Source organism: Mus caroli, unplaced genomic scaffold (genome assembly GCF_978045245.1).
Source record: "Mus caroli unplaced genomic scaffold, Mus_caroli_1 scaffold_16, whole genome shotgun sequence".
In the NCBI taxonomy this organism is placed as follows: domain Eukaryota; kingdom Metazoa; phylum Chordata; class Mammalia; order Rodentia; family Muridae; genus Mus; species Mus caroli.
The window spans coordinates 61988202-62012500 of NW_028227271.1; the positions used below are offsets into that span (position 1 = coordinate 61988202).

Sequence of the window (24299 nt, forward strand, 5' to 3'; positions counted from 1 at the left end):
TGGGGGAGATTTGAAATTTTGTGGTTCTCTTTTGGAATTAGAGTTTCAACTTCAGAGACTAGTTGAACTATCTATAAAGCACTATCTCTTGGTTCCGGCTAGGCCTGGATATTCCCATGATGAAAGGCCCTGAAAAAAGCTTCCCTTGATGTTCTAACATAACAATGAACAAACTAACATCCGGGTTCTCTTGTGCTCCCATAGCTTGCTCAGTTCAGGCAACAAAGTGCAAATAGTTAGAATAAGTAAACTATTTTACCACACATAAGTAAAATTCTGTAACTACTTTATGAATCCAGGTTTCACTGTGACAACAGACTTTAGTTAGGCATAAGATATGACCTTTAATTACTCTGATAGAAATAAAACTACTTTGCTAGCATTCTTCAAAAATTCAAAATATATACATCTTATCAGCTATAGAATAAAAACATCCAGAAATTTTTTATGCTTTCTGAAGGGAGGATAAAAAATAAAATCTGAGACATATTACTCTATATACTTAGCTTTAAATACATACAACAGTATTTTAGCATATTATTTTTCTAAAGCTCATGGCCAAACATCTTTAGAATCCTTGTAATACATAAAAATTTTAGCTCTGACAGAGTGGTTCAGAGAGTAAAGTCATTTAATGTTAGGCCATATGACCTGAGTTCCACCTCCACAGTAGACAGAGAGGACCAATGCCTAAGGATTATTCTATGAGCTACACACACATGCTATGGCACATGTGTTCCTGAAACACATAATAATAATAATAATAATAATAATAATGAGGAGGAGGAAGAGGAGGAGGAGAAGAAGGAGGAGGAGGAGGAGGAGGAAGAGGAGGAGAAGGAGAAGGAGAAGGAGAAGGAGAAGAAGAAGAAGAAGAAGAAGAAGAAGAAGAAGAAGAAGAAGAAGAAGAAGAAGAAGCAGCAGCATTCTAGCTCCTTAATTAAATTCTTAATTAACTTTAGATTAAAGACTTTAACGACATTTGGGTTCTATCATATCTTATCCTAGAGATGACTATAGCATTCATATTCTTAGTCTTATCACCCATGTTGAGTTGTATTAATATGAGTCCTACCAAAGGTGACCCACATTTATAATGGATTTATAAAATCAGATTTATTAAGGTAATAACAATGTCAGGCCTCTTTTAATTTGTATATTTTATGTATTTTACATGAATGTATAATTATACTTAAATATGAACATTCTGATTGCACATTAGAATTAGTTCTTAAATAATGAATTTGAACTTAAGGTTCTGTTTTAAGTAGAGATGTAGTTGTGAAGGGAGGTATGGCCAGTTATTTAAACTTATCAACTCACATATACACACAGCCAATCTTAACCAAAATAAATCCTCAAGCTCCACACATCCATTGGTCTTGGATGTTTCTTTCAGAGTTTTTGTATCTATTGGGTACACCATATATATATATGATAGTACAGAGGGACATAGATAGAAAAAGACAGAAACAAGGATATCATTTGTGGATCCTCTCTGCTGCTAGATAGCTTAATATAAACTATCACACACCTGAGAGCCTGCCTGGTGTCCTAGAATATCCCAACCTCCTCATGGTTCTACGCAACTGTTCCCTGTCTTCTAATGCCTTAGGAAGCTCTGTGATCATGTGAACCATATGTAGTCCCTGAATAAACATTCCAGAATTCCAATTTATTATATCACAAGTGTCAGAGACGAAGTGATGGTCACATGGTGACCATCAGCCTTTGTTTTCTTTAAAACCTCGAAGACTTCCTGGTGCACCAGTGTTCAGGGGCATCTGACACTGACTCTGTGTTTCTAGCATTACCCAGGGACATTCGTTCATTCCACATTAATAGATTTGGCTGAAATCAGTTATGCTCACAACACAGTATAAAAACATGTCTTTTAAGTTTTCCCACTGGTGCTGGAAGTCTTTTGTGTAAAATCAATACAGTTCAGCCAGGCTGAAAACATTACATGGGAAATTAACACACTTGAAACTTGTATCTTTGTTAATGAAGTGACCTCATGAACAAATGGCAGAGGTCACACAGCATTCATAACTGCCTGTCGGGGCCCCAAAGAGAAAATATAGAAAAAAAATTTCTGAAAAATGAATGGCTACATCATTAAACAAAGTTAAAAAAATTAGCCAAATATTTTTGTTCTACTCTTATTTTAATACTGGGGATGTGAATATACATTAAGTTTTATGTATGAATTATTTCTTATTAGAGGGACATTGAAGAAAGGAACTAGATATACCAATCAAACTACACCAGAGCTGTGTACATTACTTTTTCATATTAAAACAACATGTACTATGAGACTAGAGGTTCATCTGTAGTGCTGATTTAAACACAGAGCCCTATGCACACAAGACACTAAACTTTGTCTCCCAGTTCCAGGCCCAGCTCCACAAACCTATTAATTCCTATTAATCTCATTAGCTTTTGAAGTTGTGGATCATCACAGATGCACATTTCTGACATGGATTTCCACCTCATAGACAATTCTTCTGCCTGTGTCTCCTTTTATCCTAGTGTCAACATCTGTCACATCTACCTCTTGTCACTTCCTCGTGCACCCTACTTCATTGAGAAAACCCTGTACTGATTCAGAATTAAGGCCTATGTTAAACTACCCCAGAAACTCGGTATGACTTTTCAGCTGAAAATAGCATTTCAGAGGCATCTAGGTCAGATGATCTATTGGCATTTTATTTGGGCTCAGTTTTACTGTGGCTAGAAAAAAACACAGCCACATCTCTCATTATTGTTATCACTGAGCTTTGCCACAAGTTTTAATGAGATAAAACATTATCACCGAGCCTTGCTTTATCTAAGTAATATGTTCCAAAACTTCTTGTTAAGATGTATATAAGGATGGAATGAAACACTTAAAACAAGCTGCACATACAAAATTCAGAATGTAGCACTGGGTAATAGTTAATGAACACTCGTTCACTTGATTATGATTATTATTGTACCACTGTGAAATTAAGAATTTATAGGTTATATAATATATACCTAAGTATTTTAGGTGAAGATCAAATAACTGTTTTCAAATATGCCAATTGAAATAATAATGAGAGAGTATGTGGAGCATTCACTGGCAGCTTTGGAAAGAAGAGGAACATCTAATAACTTAATTCAAACTTCAGATTAAGAGTGTTTAATAACAGAATGTATGTATTATGTGGTAAATATTTTATGCGATATACATATACATAGATATATGTATAATGTAAACACATTTACTGTTCTCTGTAGGCTAAAATTGTTACACAAAGTTATCAATCAACAGACATTTATCTTTGCATGTGCATTTTAGATGGGACAAAAATACCACACACTTCTAAGCATAAAACTTTACTGTATTCTTGCAGCTATAAATATTTGCACTTGGACTGTAACATCACTGGGAAGAAGTAGCTTTCATCTTCATATCTATGTCTTCAAATACTGAATAGTGGATTACTTATAAATAACTCAGTTTTCACACCCTTGTAATGCAAAAAAAAATGCTTTTTTCTTTTACTTCTGAAAGTCACTTTAAATTATTTAGATTTCTGGGGAAGGTCTTCAGAGTCACAGAGTGTTTGTTTGTTTGTTTGTTTGTTTATCACTGTCTGTTTGATTTTGTTTTTGTTAATGTCTATACACCTCCTTGGGTAGTACAGAATCAAAGCTTTCAACCTTGAGACTATTTGGTTCCTCGTCAGGTTTGCCATTTTTGCTTATACTTGTGCTCCCAGAACTTCGGTGACCTATTGAAGCCACCAGATTTAGGTCATTTCCAAATATCGGGATCTCCCTAATGATTCTGGATCATAAAGTTCCCCATGGTTTTTCCTTGAACAGATAATTTTATCCATGTGTATTTTAATATTTGCGAAACTTGAAAAGCTTTGACTCACTCACCACATTTCAGTCGGGAAAGAACGGTCTCAGTAATTGATTTCTTACACCAGGCTATTGGCTAACAAGAAGAGCCAGTGCTTTGCCTTGCCTCTCAAAGCAAGGCTAATGGATCTCTGTGTTCTCTAGGGTGGCTAAGATTAAGAATTAATAAGTCCACATTCCAGGAAGTTTTCTCTTGAAGGTTCATATGGATTCAAGTGACCCTCTGCCTCAGCTTTCCTGGCCCTTCCCTGAAGTAAATTGGGTGGTCGGTACACCATCTGGGTTGAGATTGGTTCCTCAAATGAAGGGAAATGCAGTGAACAGTCAACAGCTGCTGGTCTCAGTTTCCAGTTGCTTACTGACCAAATGTTGCCTGGTGACAGATAGACATGCACCTGCTCATGTTCCTGTTCTTCACTTTAGATGACAAAGATTTGGTTATACAGATAAGGCTAAATGAATAGAATGAAGAATGACCCTTCCACAAGCCTTTCTAGATTTATTGCTGATATGTGCATGAGTGAAGTCTTTGAACTGACATACAAGGCTCTTAAACTTTACTTCTGTTGAGCTGTTCTGCAGGTTTTATTATTTTAAGTGTTATCTCTTTGAGGCAGCTCTCCTGAGTCTGCTTGGCAGATGGAGCTCATTCTCCTTGAAAGTTCCCAATGTACTTGACATATGTCTTTAAGATAACAATTATCTGCATTCTTTCTTTTTGATATTCTGTTTACACTAGTAATATGATAGCCCTAGAGGCTGTTGCCAGCAGTCCTGTGACCAGGTAGAGAACCAACAAAATGAATCATGAGGAAGATAAAGAAACACATCTTAGAGTCACACAGTTGGAAACCTGATCATGTTTTACCTAAAGTTATCTTTTTGCTTATGCCAGTAAAGAGCTAAGTTTTGTGCTGTCGTGAAGTTATTTATCATAGATGCAATTATCATGAAAGATCTACTGCTATAATAGACAACCGCCAATTCTGACTGTGATCTTATTGAGAACATGTTTGATAGTCCTTTTGTCTGCATCTTTATTGCTGAGACAAAAATTCTACACCTAGGAGGTGTTCAATTAATAGGTTTTGAATTAATTAAAAACAAGTGACAAGAAATAAAGAGAACAATTATAAAACCATAAGGTCATTGTTTTTTATTTATAGTTTCATTCATTTTTCATTGATAATAACTGGGAGATGAAAGAGATCAATAAAGGGGAAGAGAGTAATGTAGCTAGACAGATTGGCTAGCCTAAGTTGAATGAAAGCTGGGGTAGCAGGAGGGACTCTGACAGATAAATAGAAATAAAACATGTGAAATCAATCAATAATCATGGGAACATGCAGTTAAGCCTTCCTTTATATTATAATCATCTCTGTAGTACTTTGAAGCCACGATAGATAGTGTGTGAAGGAGTCTTAATACACATCCAAAGTTATTTACTGTGCAGGTAAAACAATAAAGAAAGGAGTGGTGAACTTAGAGGAAGAGAAGTGGGGCTGTAAGTGTTCAGTGTGAAAAGTGAAAGAGAAGCAATGATTACTTCTGAAGTACAAAGGGAAGTCAAGGATACAGAAGGAACTGCATTCTGAAGAACAAAGGAATTGGATCCTCATAGGAAACCAAGCAGTTACATAGATTGAATACAAAGAATGACAGAAGACCAGAGTGAGATGCAGTGTTGAAAATAGGAGTGTAACAGTTGAGATACTAAGTACAGCAAACAAGATTTAAGATGCCAGAAATGATAGTATTGCCTTGACGAAGCTGGATCGAGAATGCCTCCTGAGTGAGGAGAAAGCAAATAGAGATCACCACAAATGCTAAAAGCAACCTTAGCCCTTCTTCAATGCCTGATTCATGATCAAGGATAGGATGAAAGAAAGGGAATGTTAGGATAAGGCAGGTTAGAACAGTGACATTCAAGACTCTCAATTAGAGGGAAGGTATACCCATTGGGAAGTACAGACTAGGAGAGAAAAAATATAATACTGTCAAAGAGGAATCTTTAGGTATAAAGGTCAAAAGTTAAATTCATTTTTTATCTTTTTTTATTAGATATTTTCTTTATCTACATTTCAAATGCTATCCCGAAAGTTCCCTATACCCTCCCCATGCCCCTCTCCCCTACTCACCCACTCCCACTTCTTAGCCCTGGCGTTCCCCTGGAGCATATAAAGTTTGCAAGACCAAGGGGCCTCTCTTCCCACTGATGGCAGACTAGGCCATCTTCTGCTACATATGCAGCTAGAGACACGAGCTCTGAGGGGGTACTGGTTAGTTCATATTGTTGTTAAATTCATGCTTTCAAGTATGTCTACTTTTACAAGAAGTTTAAAGCCTCTGAAAGATAGCCAAAGACATTGAGCCAGTTTCTGGATCATTCTACAACTCAAAATAGCTGATACCTCTTCCATCCTCTTCCATTCATTCTCTCTCTCTCTCTCTCTCTCTCTCTCTCTCTGTGTGTGTGTGTGTGTTTGTGTGTGTGTTGTGTTATTATTTACTTTGTCCTCCTCCAGGCTCCACTGGTCTAATGAATCTTAAAACTTCTGTAAAAAGTTTATCACTGTATCTGACACTTGTAAAGTTCAACAAATTCATCTTTTTTACTCTTTCTTTGCTTCTACCTACTTTCATAATATCTAAGCATTACACTAAATTTCAGAACACTCTAATATTTAACAGTGAAATTATTCAAATGACAAAAACCAAAATATGGTCTATGTATCACAATGCTATTATTTAATATTAAAGGTCTTTGAATTTTTACTATTAGATAAAATTTCAGCATACCCTGAAACTACTTCTGGCTTTTTGACTTAAAGCAATTATTATACTCCAATTGACACAATGAATGAAATAAGCCAATTAAGTTTTATAAGAAGAGGCCAATTCAATAAAATCTATAAATGACCAGATGACTTTAGCTTTTCTGGATTTGATAAGCTACAGGGTTTGAACTTAGGGAGAGAAAGGTCATAGTAGCTACTACTCCCTGTGGACTTCCATGTTTCAGTTGTATTTATTTCAGAAAAGTGAAGGGAGTGTAATGTTGCCATTATCAATGCGTTCATTACATCAGTGATAGTAATTATTATTTCTCTAGTATTATTGTTCTTGACTCCGCTTAGTTTGTGATTTACATGCCTGCTCTCAAAATATTTAGAACTACTTCATAAGTTGATTAACTTTAATGAACACCTTGGAAGTCAATCTACCCATTTCAATGCATTCTTCTTTATACCCCAATATAAAATAAAAATACCCAAAATAAGCAGTGGATGAATCTGTTCAATTAAGTTCATTTTTTTCAATATTTTAACATCCAAAAATCAAAGTTTTCAAGACAAATTTTAGTGATCTAGAAGAAGCAATCTAGTCTTTGGGAAAAGAAAGTTTCTCCTGGACAGAACATCTATCAGATTGTCAAAAATGCTGATTAAAGCACAGATCGAACCAAAGATCTATGTCACACACATTACTGTCACAACAAAAATTTAACCATAGTATATTTTCCTTGGTAAAGAATTTATGCTACTAATTTAAACATCACTGACACAAATCCCACAATGTAATATAATAGAGAACCTTTCCCTTCCTCATGTTTGTGAAAGAGCTTCTCTAGCATACCACAGCCCTTTTACCCACATCCTCCTGAAGTGGAAAAGCAAAGGACACAGGAGGTGAAGAAAGGAGGAAGGGGATTGTGCTCCCCTTAAATAACCACAGGCAGGAGTACAGGAAGTGGTGTGTTCAATGGGAGAAACATTTTCTTGCTAGATAAACGACTTTCTTCTTTTCTCACCCTAAAAGGGAAACTGAGTTTCCTCTATGGGTTTCTGTTCACCACATTTTCCTGTGTTTGTCATCCTCATATGCTATAATAAATTTCAGGCAGTCTTCCTACACAGTACTGTTCAGGGCATTCAATGAGGATATTTTTCACTTTTACACTAAGAAGGGATCAAGATAAAGTGTGTAAAAACAATTGATTTTGAATACTAATGGCCCAACATACAGATTTCATAAGCAAATCCTACCAAACTGTTTCTTTGTTTTTAGATATGGTGTTGAGATACTCAGTGTTACTAAAAATGGCTTTTTCAGTAAACATTTACCTATATGTTTTAAACGTTTCTTTGCATACATTTAGAAAAAACAAAAACAAACAAACAACCAAGCAAACTGACAACTATGCTTCACTGTCAAAGCTTCCAGTTTGTGTACTCATTCTGTGTTGACACTGTAGTTTTTTATAATGATGCTTAAATATTGCTTTGGATATGACTATGCAAAAACCATTAGCACAGGCATCAGTTGCATATAAAATGATGAGTTATTAAGCGTTTTATTTTTTACATTATAGAAATGTACCTCATACAACTACTTTGCTTTCTTGGAACATAATCTAGCAGTTTAAAAGGTTAAAATATTTATATTAACATAACTTATTCTATAAATATTAGATTGCTTATTACTTATAAAAGGAAAATGTGATTAAGTTACACTTAAGTCAAGCCAGTATTTTTAGAGCCTTTTCATGTAGTACAAATCTGTTTAATAACAGTTACTTAGAGTGGATATTTGATGTTTTTATCATGTAGGAACATTGTGAATTAAAATGATTGAAAACATATTCATTAAACACAAAATATTACTACAAAATTTTAATTAAATGAAACCAATTTTTAAAATATTATATATTTATTAGAAAATACTGTCATTAATGTTTTATACAGCATATATATCTCTAGCCAGAAACATTTAAATGGTCAATTTGTACTTTTATTTCATTTAATGAGAACTTATAAGTGGGAAAAGCTTAGTGAGTAAAATAAGGCGTTTCTCATTAGTTTCTCATTAAAAAACTCATTATTAGCTTTTGTTACAATGGAATAGTGACTGATATGGCCAAAGTACTTCTTAAAGAAAGAATTTATACATCAAATGTAATGTGAATGTTTAAAGTATCAAACATAGGCAGCAATGTTATGTGGGCTTAGATTGAAGAGTTCTAGAAATAAAAAATTATTAAAGCCAAAGTTATTAAAACAACTAGATTTTGAAAGTATAAAACTGTAGCTGCCAGTGGCTACATGAACTGGGTTCCCGAGAGGAAGGCTGAGGCTGCATGGGAGAGACTGTGAGAGAAGACTCCACCCTAGGTGGGCTAGACTGTTGTGGCAGACCAGGTCTGAACCAGCCTGCTCAAGGCTGGAGGAGGGTACAGTACATAAGACAATAATCAGGCATGGAGGGAAATGCAGACAGGCAGATCTCTAAATTCAAAGGCAACCTGGTCTACAGTGTGAGTTCCAGGACAGCCAGAGTTGTATAAAGAAACTCTGAAAATCTGTCTCAAAATATATATGTATATGTGTGTGTGTGTGTGTATGTATTATATGTATTATATATATATATATATATATATTAGAAAGGAAAAAAGGGAAAATAAAGTTTATAAATTTATAAGCCAATTTAAAAACCTATAAAGTTTAACTGCACTTTGTGTGTTATTTAATACCCAGAAGTCAGATCATTCATTGCACAGATGGTACAAAATGAACAAATTCATAGTATTTAGAAATTAAGTTTAGGAATAAGTTTAGAAATACATCACCTTAAATTCTAGAAATCAAAAAAGTGTATAAATTTAATTAGAGCTACTCTGTATAGTTTCAAGAGTGTGATAAAGGTACAAGTGGCATGTGGGCAACCAACTTCATTGTGATTATATCTACAAGAAGAAAGGAATATCTGATAATGTAGATGTATCCAACAACAGAAGACACAAACCTTAGAGGCAAATATACTATTATCATGTAAAATGGACATAGTATCAAACTGCCTTCTGATTTCATTTTTCTAATATCACTAGAGAAATGTCTTTGTGCAGTGGCTGGTGGTTAATGCAGAAACTCAAAGTTGGATATAGTGCTGAAAATAAGTGTCTGTGGAGGGTTCAGCTGGAAATGGGACATATATAATCAACCCTTTCCACCAAGTCTTGGGAACCATTGGAAGGAGAGGAAGAAATGTTTTTAAAAGGTAGAGGTCAGGGAAGACTGGAACACCAGTGTTGTCCTGGCATTACAGAACCACTATACTCATGGCAGCTATCATTACCTCCATAAGACCTTCACATGAGGCCAAGACAGTCAACATTCTAGCACAGGGGAAGCAGGGATTCAAATTCTAAGGGAAAGAAAATTAGTTTTATTTAAGGGTGTGGCTGCTGGCAAGTCAACTATGCTCCACTGGGTGGCCCCACATTAAACAGTATTTAGACATAAAACATTGGACTGTGTGAGTCATTTAAAAAAACAACAACATAACGTCAAGAGGGGTGTGAGTGGGAGGCACTGGAAAGAGTAAGGAATGAGTCAATCAAAAGGCACTGTATGAATGTAGGAAGTTCTCAAAGAATTAATTAGTTTGTACTTTTTAAAGGTTTTGGGATATTTTTAAACCTGGAGTTTGAGCTACATATAACTCATTGAGAACATATACCTAACATGTGAGATTCCCAACAATGAAATAAATAAATTTTTCTTTGAAATTTAAATAGAACTGTTTCACAAATTGGATAGGAAACATTGACATAAATTCCAACAGTAGGGAGCATTACATAATCATGTGATTTGTCCAACAGGATGAGGTTTTGAAGATATAGAAAAACCAAAATAAATAAATTAATATAAGATTACTATATAATTGGAAATTGATCCACTGGTTTTTCTCTCAATTTTTAAGCTTACCAGTTATTTGGTAGGTGGGTATGTTTTAATTTTTAATATATACAGTGTGGATATTAAGTCAAGACAGCAAAGACCTGCTATGTTTGTAATCCATTGGGTGGTAATAATACTGAAGTTCTTATTTACATATTAAAGTTTCTCTCTTTTAAATTTGCAGTTTTGTTAAAGGGAGGAAAAAGAGAAGAAGAGAAACCATTTCGAGACTGTGCAGATGTATATCAAGCTGGTTTTAATAAGAGTGGAATCTACACTATTTATTTTAATAATATGCCAGAACCCAAAAAGGTAAGATCAGAAGTGCTTGTTTATGGGATGGAAAGCAGATCCTGGTTGAATTGCTATATAATCAAACAAATTTGTTAGCTGTTGAACACAGTACACATTGGATACACATTCTCTCTCTCTCTCTCTCTCTCTCTCTCTCTCTCTCTCTCTCTCTCACTCGCTCTCGCTCTCATGCAGGCATGCACGCACACACGCATGCACACACACGTGCATGTATGCATGTCAGCTACTCTTTTTCTGTTACCTGAGGGATTTTATTTTAAGGATGGTCCATAGACAATGAAACCGATATTCTGCAGACATTGTCTAGCCTCAGTACCTCTGATCTGTTTACTACATAAACTTTTGTTTTCTTCTGTTTCTTGGATGTGCTCAGGCATGCTTGTTTGTACAAACTATATGCTGCTTTCACATTTCCCCTCTGTACATAAGAACATATTAGAGTGATCTTCCAAAGTCCCAAGATGTCAGAGAGCATGTCCATAGCCAGTTGGACATAGCATGTCCAACTCCAGGGATTTACAGAATTATTGCTCCTGTTAACATGAAAGGAATGTAGCCTGTCTTATCACACAATAGTGAAAGAATGAGCTCTCATAGGTACTTGAATGCAGGTGGGGAGAACATGCCATTCTTCATGTTGACCCATGCCTAAAGTAAACTTGGAAGCAATTAAGCAACATCATGCTATCCTGTCTCTTTTACAGACCCTCCACTGCATTGGTCCATTAAACATCCATCTATGTACAATTAATTAGATCTCATTCATTTTCCAGTAACTGTCAAAGAACATAAATAAAAAACAGAATTCTCAGTGTCATGGAGAAAATGGTCATTTAGAGTTACCAAATATTACAGAAGTGTAGTGCTTGAGGTGGCTTTTTGAAGGAGGTTACATAGGGACCTTTAGGTGAGGCAGTGAAAGACACTGGGATCAGAGGCAACAGACCTACCTGCATTTCAACATGCAAAAGTTTTGCTGCATTTAGAAGGCTCAAAGACAGATGCCCATTCTTGGATAGAACACTTTCCTCTAACCACCAACCAGGGGGTACACTCATGGCTCCAGTGGCATATGTAGCAGAGGATGGCCTTGTTGGACACCAATGTGAGAAGAGGCCCTTGGTCCTGTGAAGGCTCAATGCCCCAGTGTAGGAGAATGTTAGGACTGGGAAGCAGGAGTGGCTGGGTGGGTCGGGGAGCACCATCATAGAAGCATAGGGATGAGGGATGGGATAGGGTGTTTTCAGAGGGGAAACTAGGAAAGGGAATAACATTTGAAATGCAAATAAAGAAAATATAGAATAAAAAAATAAAATAAAAACCACTTTCCTCTGTCCTATGTAGCACCTGTTTATGCATCTTCATTTTCTTTGAATCCTGTGAAAAAATGCACATATTTTGACCTTCCATTTCCCCAGGTAATTTTGTAGGACATTTCTATAATTAGAGTTCTACAAAGAAGGGACTGTGGCATTTTTTTTACAAACATGCCAAGCATGTTTTCTTCACACACTAGGTCCTTAATAAATCAATGAGCAAATGAAGTAAAGCATGAACTAGCCATGACATCATCAGCATGTCGATCTAGTATCACTAATCCCAACAGTTTTCCTGATTTCGGGACCTTTTGATAAGCAAGGTAGGTGAATCTTGGATACCAGTGTGCCACATACAATACAAGGCCTCATGTCTGGTCTAGAGTCCTGGTCCAATCAAAGGCTAAATCTCTTATACACCTGTCTCTTGATCCTGATTTCAATAAGGTCTACTGGGTATGGCTGTTTTGCTATTTTTCTCTTTTCTTGAGATAATTTTCTTCTTGAAAGAAGCCTTCAGATTTGCTCTACAGGTGGGAGTGAGAAAGATGGGGTAGAAGGCACAAGATGTGGGAAAGACTCACAAATGCTCTTTGATTTCACCTGACTTTTTTTTGGTATGCATTCTGGACAACATTCTTTGAACCAAGTAATGTGTGACTTAAAATAAAATAAAACAAAGAATCATACAAAAATATGAACATACGAGAGATGAGAAAAACTGATGGTAGGGAGGGGCATTTGGATATCCTAAAATAAGTCTACACACACACACACACACACACACACACACACACACACACACTCTTGAGGAATTCAGTGTAAGAGCCAGCCACCACATTACAATAGGGTTTTCCAGACTTTTCGTTGTGTAAACTAAAAGTGTTCTCATTAGGAGTTTAAAGGAATATATATTTCTTCTTTTCCCTAAGAGAACTTCTTTTTTTCCATCATGATTTTTACACACTTCTTTCATTTATTTACATCAGAAATGTTGTCCCGCCCTCCTGTGTGTCACATATGTAGCAGAGGGCTGCTACACATGTGTGTCACATATGTAGCAGAGGGCTGCTACACCTAACAGAATTCTTTCACAAGTATCAGTATTCTTTGATTCAGACTGATTTTCCTACACTTTTTAAGGCTGGTAACACATTTTGTTTGAAGTCTCTTACTATAATCATTTAACATGGCCTTGGAAATAACACATGTTTATGAGTTCATTACAAGAATTTCAGAAGCTGATTATTGGATTTAAAAGCTAATATAAAATGAGAAAATTCATTATGTGTCTTTTCTAATTAGACCGGGGTATGGTTAACATAACAGTCACTACTGTTCTTGAATATGCTCAGCAAAAGCTCATCTCTTTTAATTCTTTTTGTAATGTTCTCACACGTTCATCAGAGGTTAACTATACTTGCCTCTAAAAATTAGCAATATTAATATAAGTGAAGTGTGTATGATATGGTATATGAAGTAATCAATGAAATAGTTAAGATGACAGAGTACACATTGGGGAACTCATGGCTCCAACTGCATATCTAGCAGAGGATGGCCTTACGTGGCATCAATGGGAGGGGATTCCTTTGGTCCTGGATGACCCAGGGTAGAGGAATGCTAGGGCTCTGAGGTAGGAGTGGGCAGGCAGATGGGGGAGGAGGGAAGAGATTGGGGCTTGTGAAGGGGAAACTGGGAAGGATGATAACATTTGAAATATAAATAAATAAAATAATCAATAAACAAAACAAAATAAAACAAAACAAAGATAACAGACAAGAGTGAATAACAGCAAATACTCATCTATTAGGAGATGCTGGGACAGTAATATACCAGAATATCTATCTATCTATCTATCTATCTATCTATCTATCTATCTATCTATCTATTATCTATCTCTCTTTCTATCTATTATCTATCTATCTATCTATCTATCTATCTATCTATCTATCTATCTATCTATCTGTCTATTAAATTGAGTACCCATACTTTTCATATCCTATCTTCTTTTTTTTTTTTATATTTTTTATTAGGTATTTTCCTCATTTACATTTCCAATGCTATCCAAAAGGTCCCCAATATACTCCCCCTCCACACTCCCCTACCCACCCACTCCCACTTTTTGGCCCTGGCGTTCCCCTGTACTGGGGCATATAAAGTTTGCAAGTCCAATGGGCCTCTCTTTCCAGTGATGGCCAACTATCTTTTGATACATATGCAGCTAGAGTCAAGAGCTCCGGGGTACTGGTTAGTTCATAATGTTGTTGCACCTACAGGGTTGCAGATCTCTTTAGCTCCTTGGATACTTTCTCTAGCTCCTCAATTGGGGGCCCTGTGATCCATCCAATAGCTGACTGTGAGCATCCACTTCTGTGTTTGCTAGGCCCCGGCATTGTCTCACAAGAGACAGCTATATCTGGGTCCTTTCAGCAAAATCTTGCTAGTGCATATCCTATCTTCTAACCATGGTTCCCTTCCCCCACTTCCCAGATCCTACCCTTGCCATCCACCCAACTCCATGATTTTTGCCTTTCTTTAAAACAAGAAAATAAACCAGAATAAAAAAGAATAAGAGAAAACACAGATACACACACAATACACACACACACACACACACACACATCACCACCAACACCAACAAAAAACAAAAACAAAATTTCAGAAGCCATAATATACAAGCCAAAAAACTGTAACACAAAAATGCCCAGACACAGTACTGTGGAACTAAAACTCTACAAAATATTACTGAGTTCCTTTTGTACTGGGCCTCTACTGGTGGGAATGGGGTCTACTCTGAAGTGTGGTTAATCTACCCAGTGAGATTGCATTAAAGAATTGTTTTCCTTTGTAAGCAGATGTCAGTTGGAGGTGGCTTCTTAGTTAGGGATGGGAACTCCTGTCTGCTTCCTCCTCTGACCACTGGACCTCATCTGTTTTGAACCTTTGAAGGTCCTGTGCATGCTGCCACGGTCTATTTTGACTGGCATCATAGAAAGAAATGATTGCTAAGTTTGGAAAGCATTGTTTTAAGTGTCATGTGGAAGGCAAAAGCAGTAGTTTAGGGTGATTTAGTTTTTCAAGCAGATAGAAGATGAGAATTCTATCTTTTATATCTTTCTTTTGTTTTGTAGTATTCATGGTTTGTGGTTATTTCACTCTGCATTCCCTTCGAGACACAGTAGTGGGAAACAGAATTTCTCTTTTCATTTCACAAGTGTTTAAAGCCAAATGCCCTGTAGTCAGCTTAGCTTCGTCTAAAAACAAACCATTAAATCATAAGTCTTATTGTAAAATATTAAAAATTTGTTTCTGAACACATAATTCTTCTAATTCTGAAGAAAGTACTGTAACAAATATGTTAAGCCTTTTCCATTTAAGGTTATTAAAAAATAATTAGCATCCAGAAGGTTAATCATTCCAATTTGTATAAAGCAAAGAAGCGTAAAAACTATGTGAATCAAATTCTCCCCTTTTGTTTGGATTTAAAACTCTGTATTAAGTTAAAAGGTGTTTAATGCTTGAGAGCTTTGACCTTGCCTGGGGAAGAAGCCAATTCAGCCTTTTCTTGGACAGAGCTAAGCCCCAGTCATAGAATGAATAGATGCAACAGACGTAGCAAATGGAGCACGGCCCCTGTCCACAGGAAAAACATGCCAGATAGCACAGACCACACAAGACCAGCAAATGAACTCTTCAGGACTCTTATGTCTCAGAGCCTTCTGAAATTGATCATTACATGGAATGTCCTTAATATGTTAGGAAGGGACTTTTTATTTTTCTTCTGAATATAGATTTTAAAATTGGCTTTTCTTTCCTTTTTTTTCAAGATTGAACCCAACTTAAGTAGATATAGATTAAAATTTTAGCATGATCAGTCATCATGATAGCAGTAGTAATAAACAGAGCCCCATAATCATGCTTATAAAGCAAATGTGTTGAACATTTGAATAATTTGGTTTTGAACAGGTTATTCTATTCATAATAAATTATAACTAATATAAATAATATTCAATGTCATGTATATCAATACTTCAATTCAATATATATTGTGCTAAATTCAAACAATAATATTAAATAATAAAAACCTATTTTTTATCATCTGTAAAATATATCTAAGATCTAAGAACACTTATTCCAAATTCTGCTAGAAGATTTTTCTGTGCCCTTAATCTATACACACACACACACACACACACACACACACACACACACACACTCACAAATGAGAGAAAGCAGAGTTGAAGCTTTATCTAATCCTCAAGTCAGCTTAGTTCTATTGTCCCTATATCCTGTCAATGGCATTTGGTATCATTGTTGCTGTTGCATGTTCATAAGAATCAGACCATCTTGCATCCCTTAACATCTTTCCCTCTGTTTTTCTCTGGGCTTTCTCAAAATGCATTCTCAACACTTAATATTGCAAGTTGTTGTCAGATGCCTCCTTTTAAAAGGAAAGCTGTGTTTCAGGAAAAAAAATGTGGGTGATTTAGAACAAAGTATGTAGAATTACATTAAGTAATTGTCTTTAAAAACTCATAGCAAAGTTTTCTCTATACTTTGTAAATGTACAAATGTGGTGATGACTTTACTGAGCATCTAGGTAGATTTATAGCTTGGGACACTAACTTTTGTAGGTAGCTAAAGTTTCATAAAGAAATAAATGGAGGTGGCGACAATGGGTAGAATGCGGATAGATAGAAGGAGTAGAAGGAGAGGTAGATAGGTAGGTAGGTGGTGAGTGGATGGATGGATGGATGGATGGATGGATGGATTGATGGATGGATGGATAGGTGGATGGATGGATGATGGATGGATGGATGGATAGGTGGGTGGGTGAGTGAGTAGATGGGTAGATAGATTCATACATATACACATATACATAAATAAATACATGACAGAGATTGTTTGGATTAGTCAATTAATACATTTTGAAATTTCATTAAGAAACCAGTGACATTACTTTCTCATAGCAGAATATTTTCTTGATATCTAACATCCATTACTTTCAAATGTTAGTTGGCCCTGGTGTTTCTTTGGAATCTCTAATGCTCCACTTAAACTCTTTTACCTGAGTTTAGTCTTATAGGGATCCTGAAATCTCTTGGGCCAAGGTCACTAATGCCTCCTTCATTTCAAGTTTGTAGGTATTTTAAAAAATACTCATTTAACTTGACTTCTCTGAAATGGCTGATTAATTTTATCTCCTTCACAACCCCACATATAACTCATTTTCTTGGGATTCTGTTAGTCACATTTTCTTATCTATGACTGCAATGAATATTAATTTAATATCTACAATAGGTTACTATGTAAGAAATGATAGATAAAAAATAAAATAAAATATGTGCCCATTCACAAGTTACCGATGTGTATTGTGTGTATAGCAATTATTTACTAAAACCTATTCATGGACTGCCCCTCCTATCTCTAAGCACTTTTTCTTTATTTATTTAAATTTACTTTTAGTTATCTTACTACCAATAAATTTGAATTAGGCATATGAAAGGTTCAAATCCTAAATCTTTGTTACAATCCAACTCAACTGCTAAGTTCACCACTATTGCTAATTGTAACCATTGATAGGCTACTACAAATCTCTGTGTGGCATTTGTAGAGTAGATTTAATAAGTATACCTTCATAAGCTGTGCTGGATCAAGTTAAGAAATGCACATTAAATATTCAAATTATCTGATATAAATAATCTTGTCATTTTTAATGACTCTTCCTTATCCTCCCATTTTCTTACACATATACCCTTGGTCTGCCTCCAGTAGATCATCTCATTTCTAGCTACCCATTGATACTCCTTCTATTGGGTGGCCATGCTACATATAACTCAACGTCCTAAATGACAATCATTTCTTTTCTTACTCATTAGCTCTTTGTATGAAGTCTATTTATATCACTACTGCTATTATTTCTTGAGATCACTGAAGTTGGAAAATTATGGACTCTGCTGCCTTCTTACCCTTATGAGAGCAATCAGTGTTGAAATGTCAAGGTGTTTTGAGAGCATGATCCATCTTCTATTTATCATAATTTCCTCTGTTGTAATATATATAGACTCAATGCCAAAGAATGCATGTTGACATGAAAGAACAAGTGGGTGAATATAGTAGAATTAAGGGGAAATTTGTTAGGAGTCATGGCGAGGACACACAGCAGATGCAGAAAGGTAGAAGAATAGCAGAAGAGTGATCTTGGAAATAGAAAGGGAATTTAAATGTATGAATTTGGAGATGAGTCAATTCCTAGGATAATAAAGACATAAGGGTAAGTGTCAAGTTAGAGGAAGAACCCTCAGGAGACCAGGTATCCTAACTCCTATGCACACACATTCATATGCATGTCTTAGTCCCTTCACTCTCAAGAAGTAGAGGAACGAACTCTGCTGTGAATAATGGTTCTTGCCATTGTTTCCATACCCTTTGGCCATCTGTGCTCTAACACAGTGCCAGCTTGCTGGTGGTGCCTCGTGTGCACACTTTTCACCAGCCTTCAATATGCTTGACTATTCCATTGGTGAACGAATGGTGCTCCTCATATTTCAGCTCTTGAAGAATCAAACTGCCAGATGCACATGTCATGAGTCACAGTGACTGCTTTCCAGAGTAATCACTTTGCAATGTATTTCTGTAAATGCCATTACAGCTGTATGGGGAGAGTGAATCAGTTTTAAAATAAGTGTTCCTGTATGTAGAGTAATTGAAACAATCACTGAATCTTTGAATGACTATTCTACATAGGAATGGAAAGCTTGCCACAGTTAAGAGGCATACACTCAGCCATATTGTTCATGACTAAAATTTAAATAATTTATTTTTAACAATCCATACACCAAATTTTGTCCCCTGGGTAATAGTGAACAAGCAAGAGTAATTATTACAGTATGCAATATAGTATGCAAGCATGAGTCCTGAAAATACAAAATTGAATATTTTGTTCTTAATTACATTAATATTTCAATAAAACATTAAATAAAATTGAACCTTATATATTGGCCAAAAAATGATATATAATATTGGGGACATTAGTAATTGTTTTAAAATGTAAACTTCTATAAGTGCCTATTTCAGTTTGAGACTTCTAAGTTTGTCAGGGGTAATAGGAGTTGATGCTGGTCAGGGCTTTTCACATACCTGATAAGCCTGCTACCACCGACCTATATCTCAACCTCTAAAATTGTATTGTGCTCTGAAAATAAGGTTACTTTTCAGCCGTGCAACTTACACTTTTAGAAGTAATTAAATGTTTCTGCTTGAATTTTATCAGGTGCAGTAAAAAATGTGAATTGTGGGAGAAATAACCAATAAATATGTGTGAAGTGTAATTGTTTTCCTCTTCTTACAAAAGAGTCCTGTCTATCCTATTTATATTTTGAAATATATTAGATTTACATGTTTTAGAGATGTATGTAATTTCCACTTTCCATTATTTTCCTGTTGTTTCCCAGGTATTTTGCAATATGGATGTGAATGGGGGAGGTTGGACAGTAATACAACACCGTGAAGATGGGAGCCTGGATTTCCAGAGGGGCTGGAAGGAGTATAAAATGGTAAGATGGAAGAATTTACAGTGCCTTTTGATGTTTTATCGTGGGTTATCTTCATGCACAATATACGATAAACCCTTGCACTTCTAGATGCTTTTGAGTTATTTAAAATAACAACTCTTACATTAAAGACATTATTTTCATTAGACACAAAACATTCATAAATCATGTTCAGTAAATTATTTCCATGTGTGTAATAGAAAGAACATGTATTATTATAATTACTTGGTGATCTGTTATGCACTCTTGAATTTGTTCCTAGTGGGAGAAACTAGAACTCCGACCCAGGTTGGTGATGTGATCAGGACAGGAAGCTGTGCAGGGCCACAGGTCATGGAGCAAGACGAATACTAGCTGTGACCTCTCTCACACTGTTTCAAGCTGTGGAGCTCTGATTGGGAATGGCTCCATATAATCTTTGCATGTGACCATCTAGGACTTCTCTCATGGGATTGTCACATTTCTCATGTCAAAGTTAGCATTTCCCAAGTACAGTTGTAAACTTTTAGAACCATTTTAAGGGTAGAAGTTTTTCATTATTTTACATTGAAATTTCTTCATAGTTCTTGATTTGGTTTTCTAACACTTTTTCTCCCCAAAAGTGAAAAAGAAAAGATTATAAACAAAACTATCCCCAGTAATCCTTTCTGTCATGAAATAAAATTCTATTAAGATATAACCCCGGTTCTTTGTTCAACTGTACAAAGCAGATGCAGAAGGTAAGCTATGATGTAATACAAGAGGAAGACACTGGGAGTTAAGTGATTTCTCCAGAACTGATCTACCAGTGAATGGCAGAATAAAAACTTGACCTATTGTTACAGACTCATTTCAGGACTGTGTTTTCAAACTCAGAACTCCCACACTCATGTTTGTGTAGAATCACATAAAAGGAAAAGGGCCTTAGAAACTAACCCACCATTCTAGTTCCTCATAACAATCCTGAAAGATAAGGTTCTATGTGTTACATATCCATTCTTTGACAATTGTGTTTTCATTATTGGAACTGGCCTAGAATTATTCGTTAACCATTGGAATTTATCCTTTCCCCTCATTTTTAAATAAGAAAAGCTATCATGCTTTATTCAAACTTGAAAAATGTATCACCCCAGTGTCAATTATTTATGGTCTGAGAGGAAAATTAGTTCCGAATTTTTTAAACGTTTTAGCAAAATTGAGTATGAAGATTTTCTAAATTAAAAGAATCCATTAGTTAATGTTCATCAAAGCACAGGGTCAAAAGTGCTACAGCTTTCTCAGAACTTTCTTCCCTTTTTATTTTCCCCTCAAAACAAACTAGCAAGGTGGAGCTGAGCCTGCATCAGTCTTACCTACACCTGCTCCCCTTATGTGGGACACTGGCTTCAAGCTTCCTTGGCTTGAATGTGTTTGAGCATTCAGCATGCAGCATTTCCGCCTTTGTCTTCTGAGTCTCCACTCTGGGGACATTGAATGTAGCTATGACCTTTGACTTGCCCCCTACACCCATCTTGCTGGCTACCCCAATGTCATTACTTCCTACTGACTGCTACATGTGGCCTGCCTCTTTCCCAATACATTTTCCAGAATTTGGTGTCAACGTCATCAACCCCCCCCAAAAAAATTACACAGTAGTTTTGTTTTTTCCCTTTTAAGCCCCTTAAAACATGGAAGTTGCAAAGGACTTGCTTCTCAACATTGGCTTTTGCCCATGGAAGCATTCTGAACTTTGCTGTCTCTTAGGTCTTCCTTAGGAGGAAATCCGGTAAAACCTGAGTTACAGACTTGTAAAGGCATTTACTGCTGAGAAAAAAGTCTGTGGGCGTTCTCCTAATGGGGCATTGATGGACTCTAGTGCTCCTTCAGGCCATAGAGACACCACAGTCACCACCAGTCTTCCTGCAAATAAAGCCAATGAACCAGAGAGTCCAACAAACTTCTTTAAGTGGCAGCTTTATGACAGGCAGTCACTAATGCCCTGGGGACAGACTTGGTTTGTTTTAAAGACAATTATCTCTATAAACAAAGCTTCCTATTGAAAACATTTCCTTTTAGCAGCTAGGTACTTTCTAGGAGTTGTCGTTTAGGAAAAAAATTAAACGCATCTTTTAAATTGCATTTCTCATGTCTATATTGAAAAAAAGTAAGAAAAAATGTCTTTAAATCAAAGTTTCTTTCTGCCTTTCTTGGGCTAGGTGTTTCAGGAGTACGAGGAGATGCTTCTAATGTGGGCTTTAATTGTAGAGTAAAAGGAACCTTTGGGAAACCAGACTTATCTGCTTTCTTTAATAATTTGTATGAAAGAAAAATGAAGCCCGTAGAGTACAAGGCCTGTGTCTGGTTTCAATTTTGATTCTTCTATAAAAAGTCAATACTTCCTGCGAGCATTATCAGACAAAACAAATAAAGTATCAGAGACAATTATTTTATTAACTTGGAAAAATTGCAGACTGAAATTGAACATTTTTTCAGGTTTTGGCAAAATTAATGAATATTGGTCCTTTCCTCTCCCTGTATTTTAAAAGTATAATGTGACTCTTGAGGCCAATTTGAAGTCAGTATTGTTTTTCTTTAAATTCCAGTGTTTCCCCTTTTATTAACAACTGGAAGACAAATGAAATTAACCAGCATCTCTTTCATGGCATCTAAGTTCCTTGTGCAAATCTGACTGACAGAACAGAATAGACTAATTGTCATGAGCATGTATGGATGTCCATTTTATTCCTAATAGAAGAATCCACTCCGTCTACTGAAGTTTGTGTATCTCTGTCTCCTTAACCTCAGAACAGAATTCTTATCATTTTAAAAAAGTTTTTAAAAATTAATTATTTTATTTATTTACATCCCAAATGTTGCCCCCTCCTGGTCTCCCCTCCCAGAGTTCTTCATCCACCCACCCTCCCCTTCACCTGTGAGAGGTGCCCCACACTCCAGACATCCCCCTTCTCTGGGGAATCAAGTTTTTACAGAAAATTTGAGATAAAAGAAAGTCTTGTAATAACGTATTGTATACAAAAATAATTAAAAATGCTTTTGAGCTATTGATTATTATATTTTATGAACAATTTGAATTCTTTGTATCAGTCCCATACTCAAAAGTGTCTCCTGGTATGGAGACCATTATGAATATGTGATGTGCTGCCTCCTTCATTTAGATAATTTTATCTGATTAATATATTTTCCTAATTTGTACATAGTTTTTTAATGTCATATTCATATGAATCTTCACCATTATTGCATAGCGAACTTACCTATGGAACTTTTTGAATATACTGATTTTCATGCCCACAATCATATACATACACATACACATACACATACACATACACATACACATACACATACACATACACATACACATACACATACACATACACATACACATACACATACATATACTTATACATATACATATATGTGTGTGTGTGTGTAAGTCATCTCTGTTCATAAATAGCTCACAGCTCTGTCTAGTACTCATTTCCAAGTAAAAGGAGCCATCAGAATTATTAATGATTAGTTATTGATGTGGGTATAAGAACTTAAAATTTTCTTTGCTACATACTAAAGCATTTAAGCTGTATAGAAAGAGAAAGAGAGAAATAGGGTCAAAGAAGAGGAAAAAGGAGACAGGTACTTTCCCATTAAGACAGGTTGACGCTCAATCATAACACTGACCTCAAAGGGGATTAGAGACAGTTTATTTGGCTTGGGATCCACAGACTTAGGTTACCCTAATTCTATGTTCCATCATGGAAGCAATGTCACAAAGTTTTCTATAGTAACAGAAGAAAGAAGTTCGTAAGTCAAGACATATCAAACATGCATTAGTGGAAACATCAGTGAGGAGGGTTAGAGCAAAATAGAAGTCTGCTGTAGGCCTGAGATGCTGTCTGCATCGGTAGCCCTTTCTTTCATTGGTGGAAACTAGGATTTTGTCAGTTTATGGATTCCAAGATGTTTTTACCTGTTAGTTACAGGATATTAGATGACACTGAAATGAGCAAGGAAAAAGCTATCTGGGGAGCTAAAGATGGCTTCAAGATAAATTGTAATTAGGCTCTAGACCTCCAACATTGCAAACTCCATTATCACCAAATCAGCTAATCAGCTTTGCAGAAGGTTCAGTTTGAAGGGTTAACTTCAAACTGGGAACACTCTGGGAATTCTTCACAGGCAAGCAGCAAAGACTGAGGAGGGAGTGGTCAACATCTTCATTTGTACAAACAGTTGGCTTTAAGTTTTCATTTCTTAATTAAGTTTTTGGGTTAAAATAACATTTGTTCCTCTAAGCAATGCTCAGGTTATCATAACACATTCATGTCTAAAAGCTGGTTGAAGAATGCTATTGATCTACACACATTACATTTCAGCCAAGTAAGGCCCTTGGATACTTAGATCATACAGAGTAGGAGGATACCAGTGCCCTCAAATAACTTGTCATCTGACAGAAGAAAAGCAGGAAGCAGAGAGTGACTGTATACTGTGACAGATCCTCTCAGTAGGTT

General features: G+C 35.9%; 1 protein-coding gene across 4 annotated transcripts in view; it reads left to right on the top strand.

Annotated features, from left to right (window-relative positions):
* Angpt1 (angiopoietin 1) overlaps window positions 1-24299 on the top strand; it is a 241844-nt gene that overhangs the window by 170992 nt on the left and 46553 nt on the right. For all 4 annotated transcript variants that reach the window (XM_021183364.2, XM_021183365.2, XM_029469437.2 and 1 more), the window contains 2 exons: window positions 10816-10943; window positions 19717-19818. In XM_021183364.2, coding sequence (XP_021039023.1) covers window positions 10816-10943; window positions 19717-19818 — 230 coding nt within the window. The remainder of the gene's footprint in view (window positions 1-10815; window positions 10944-19716; window positions 19819-24299) is intronic.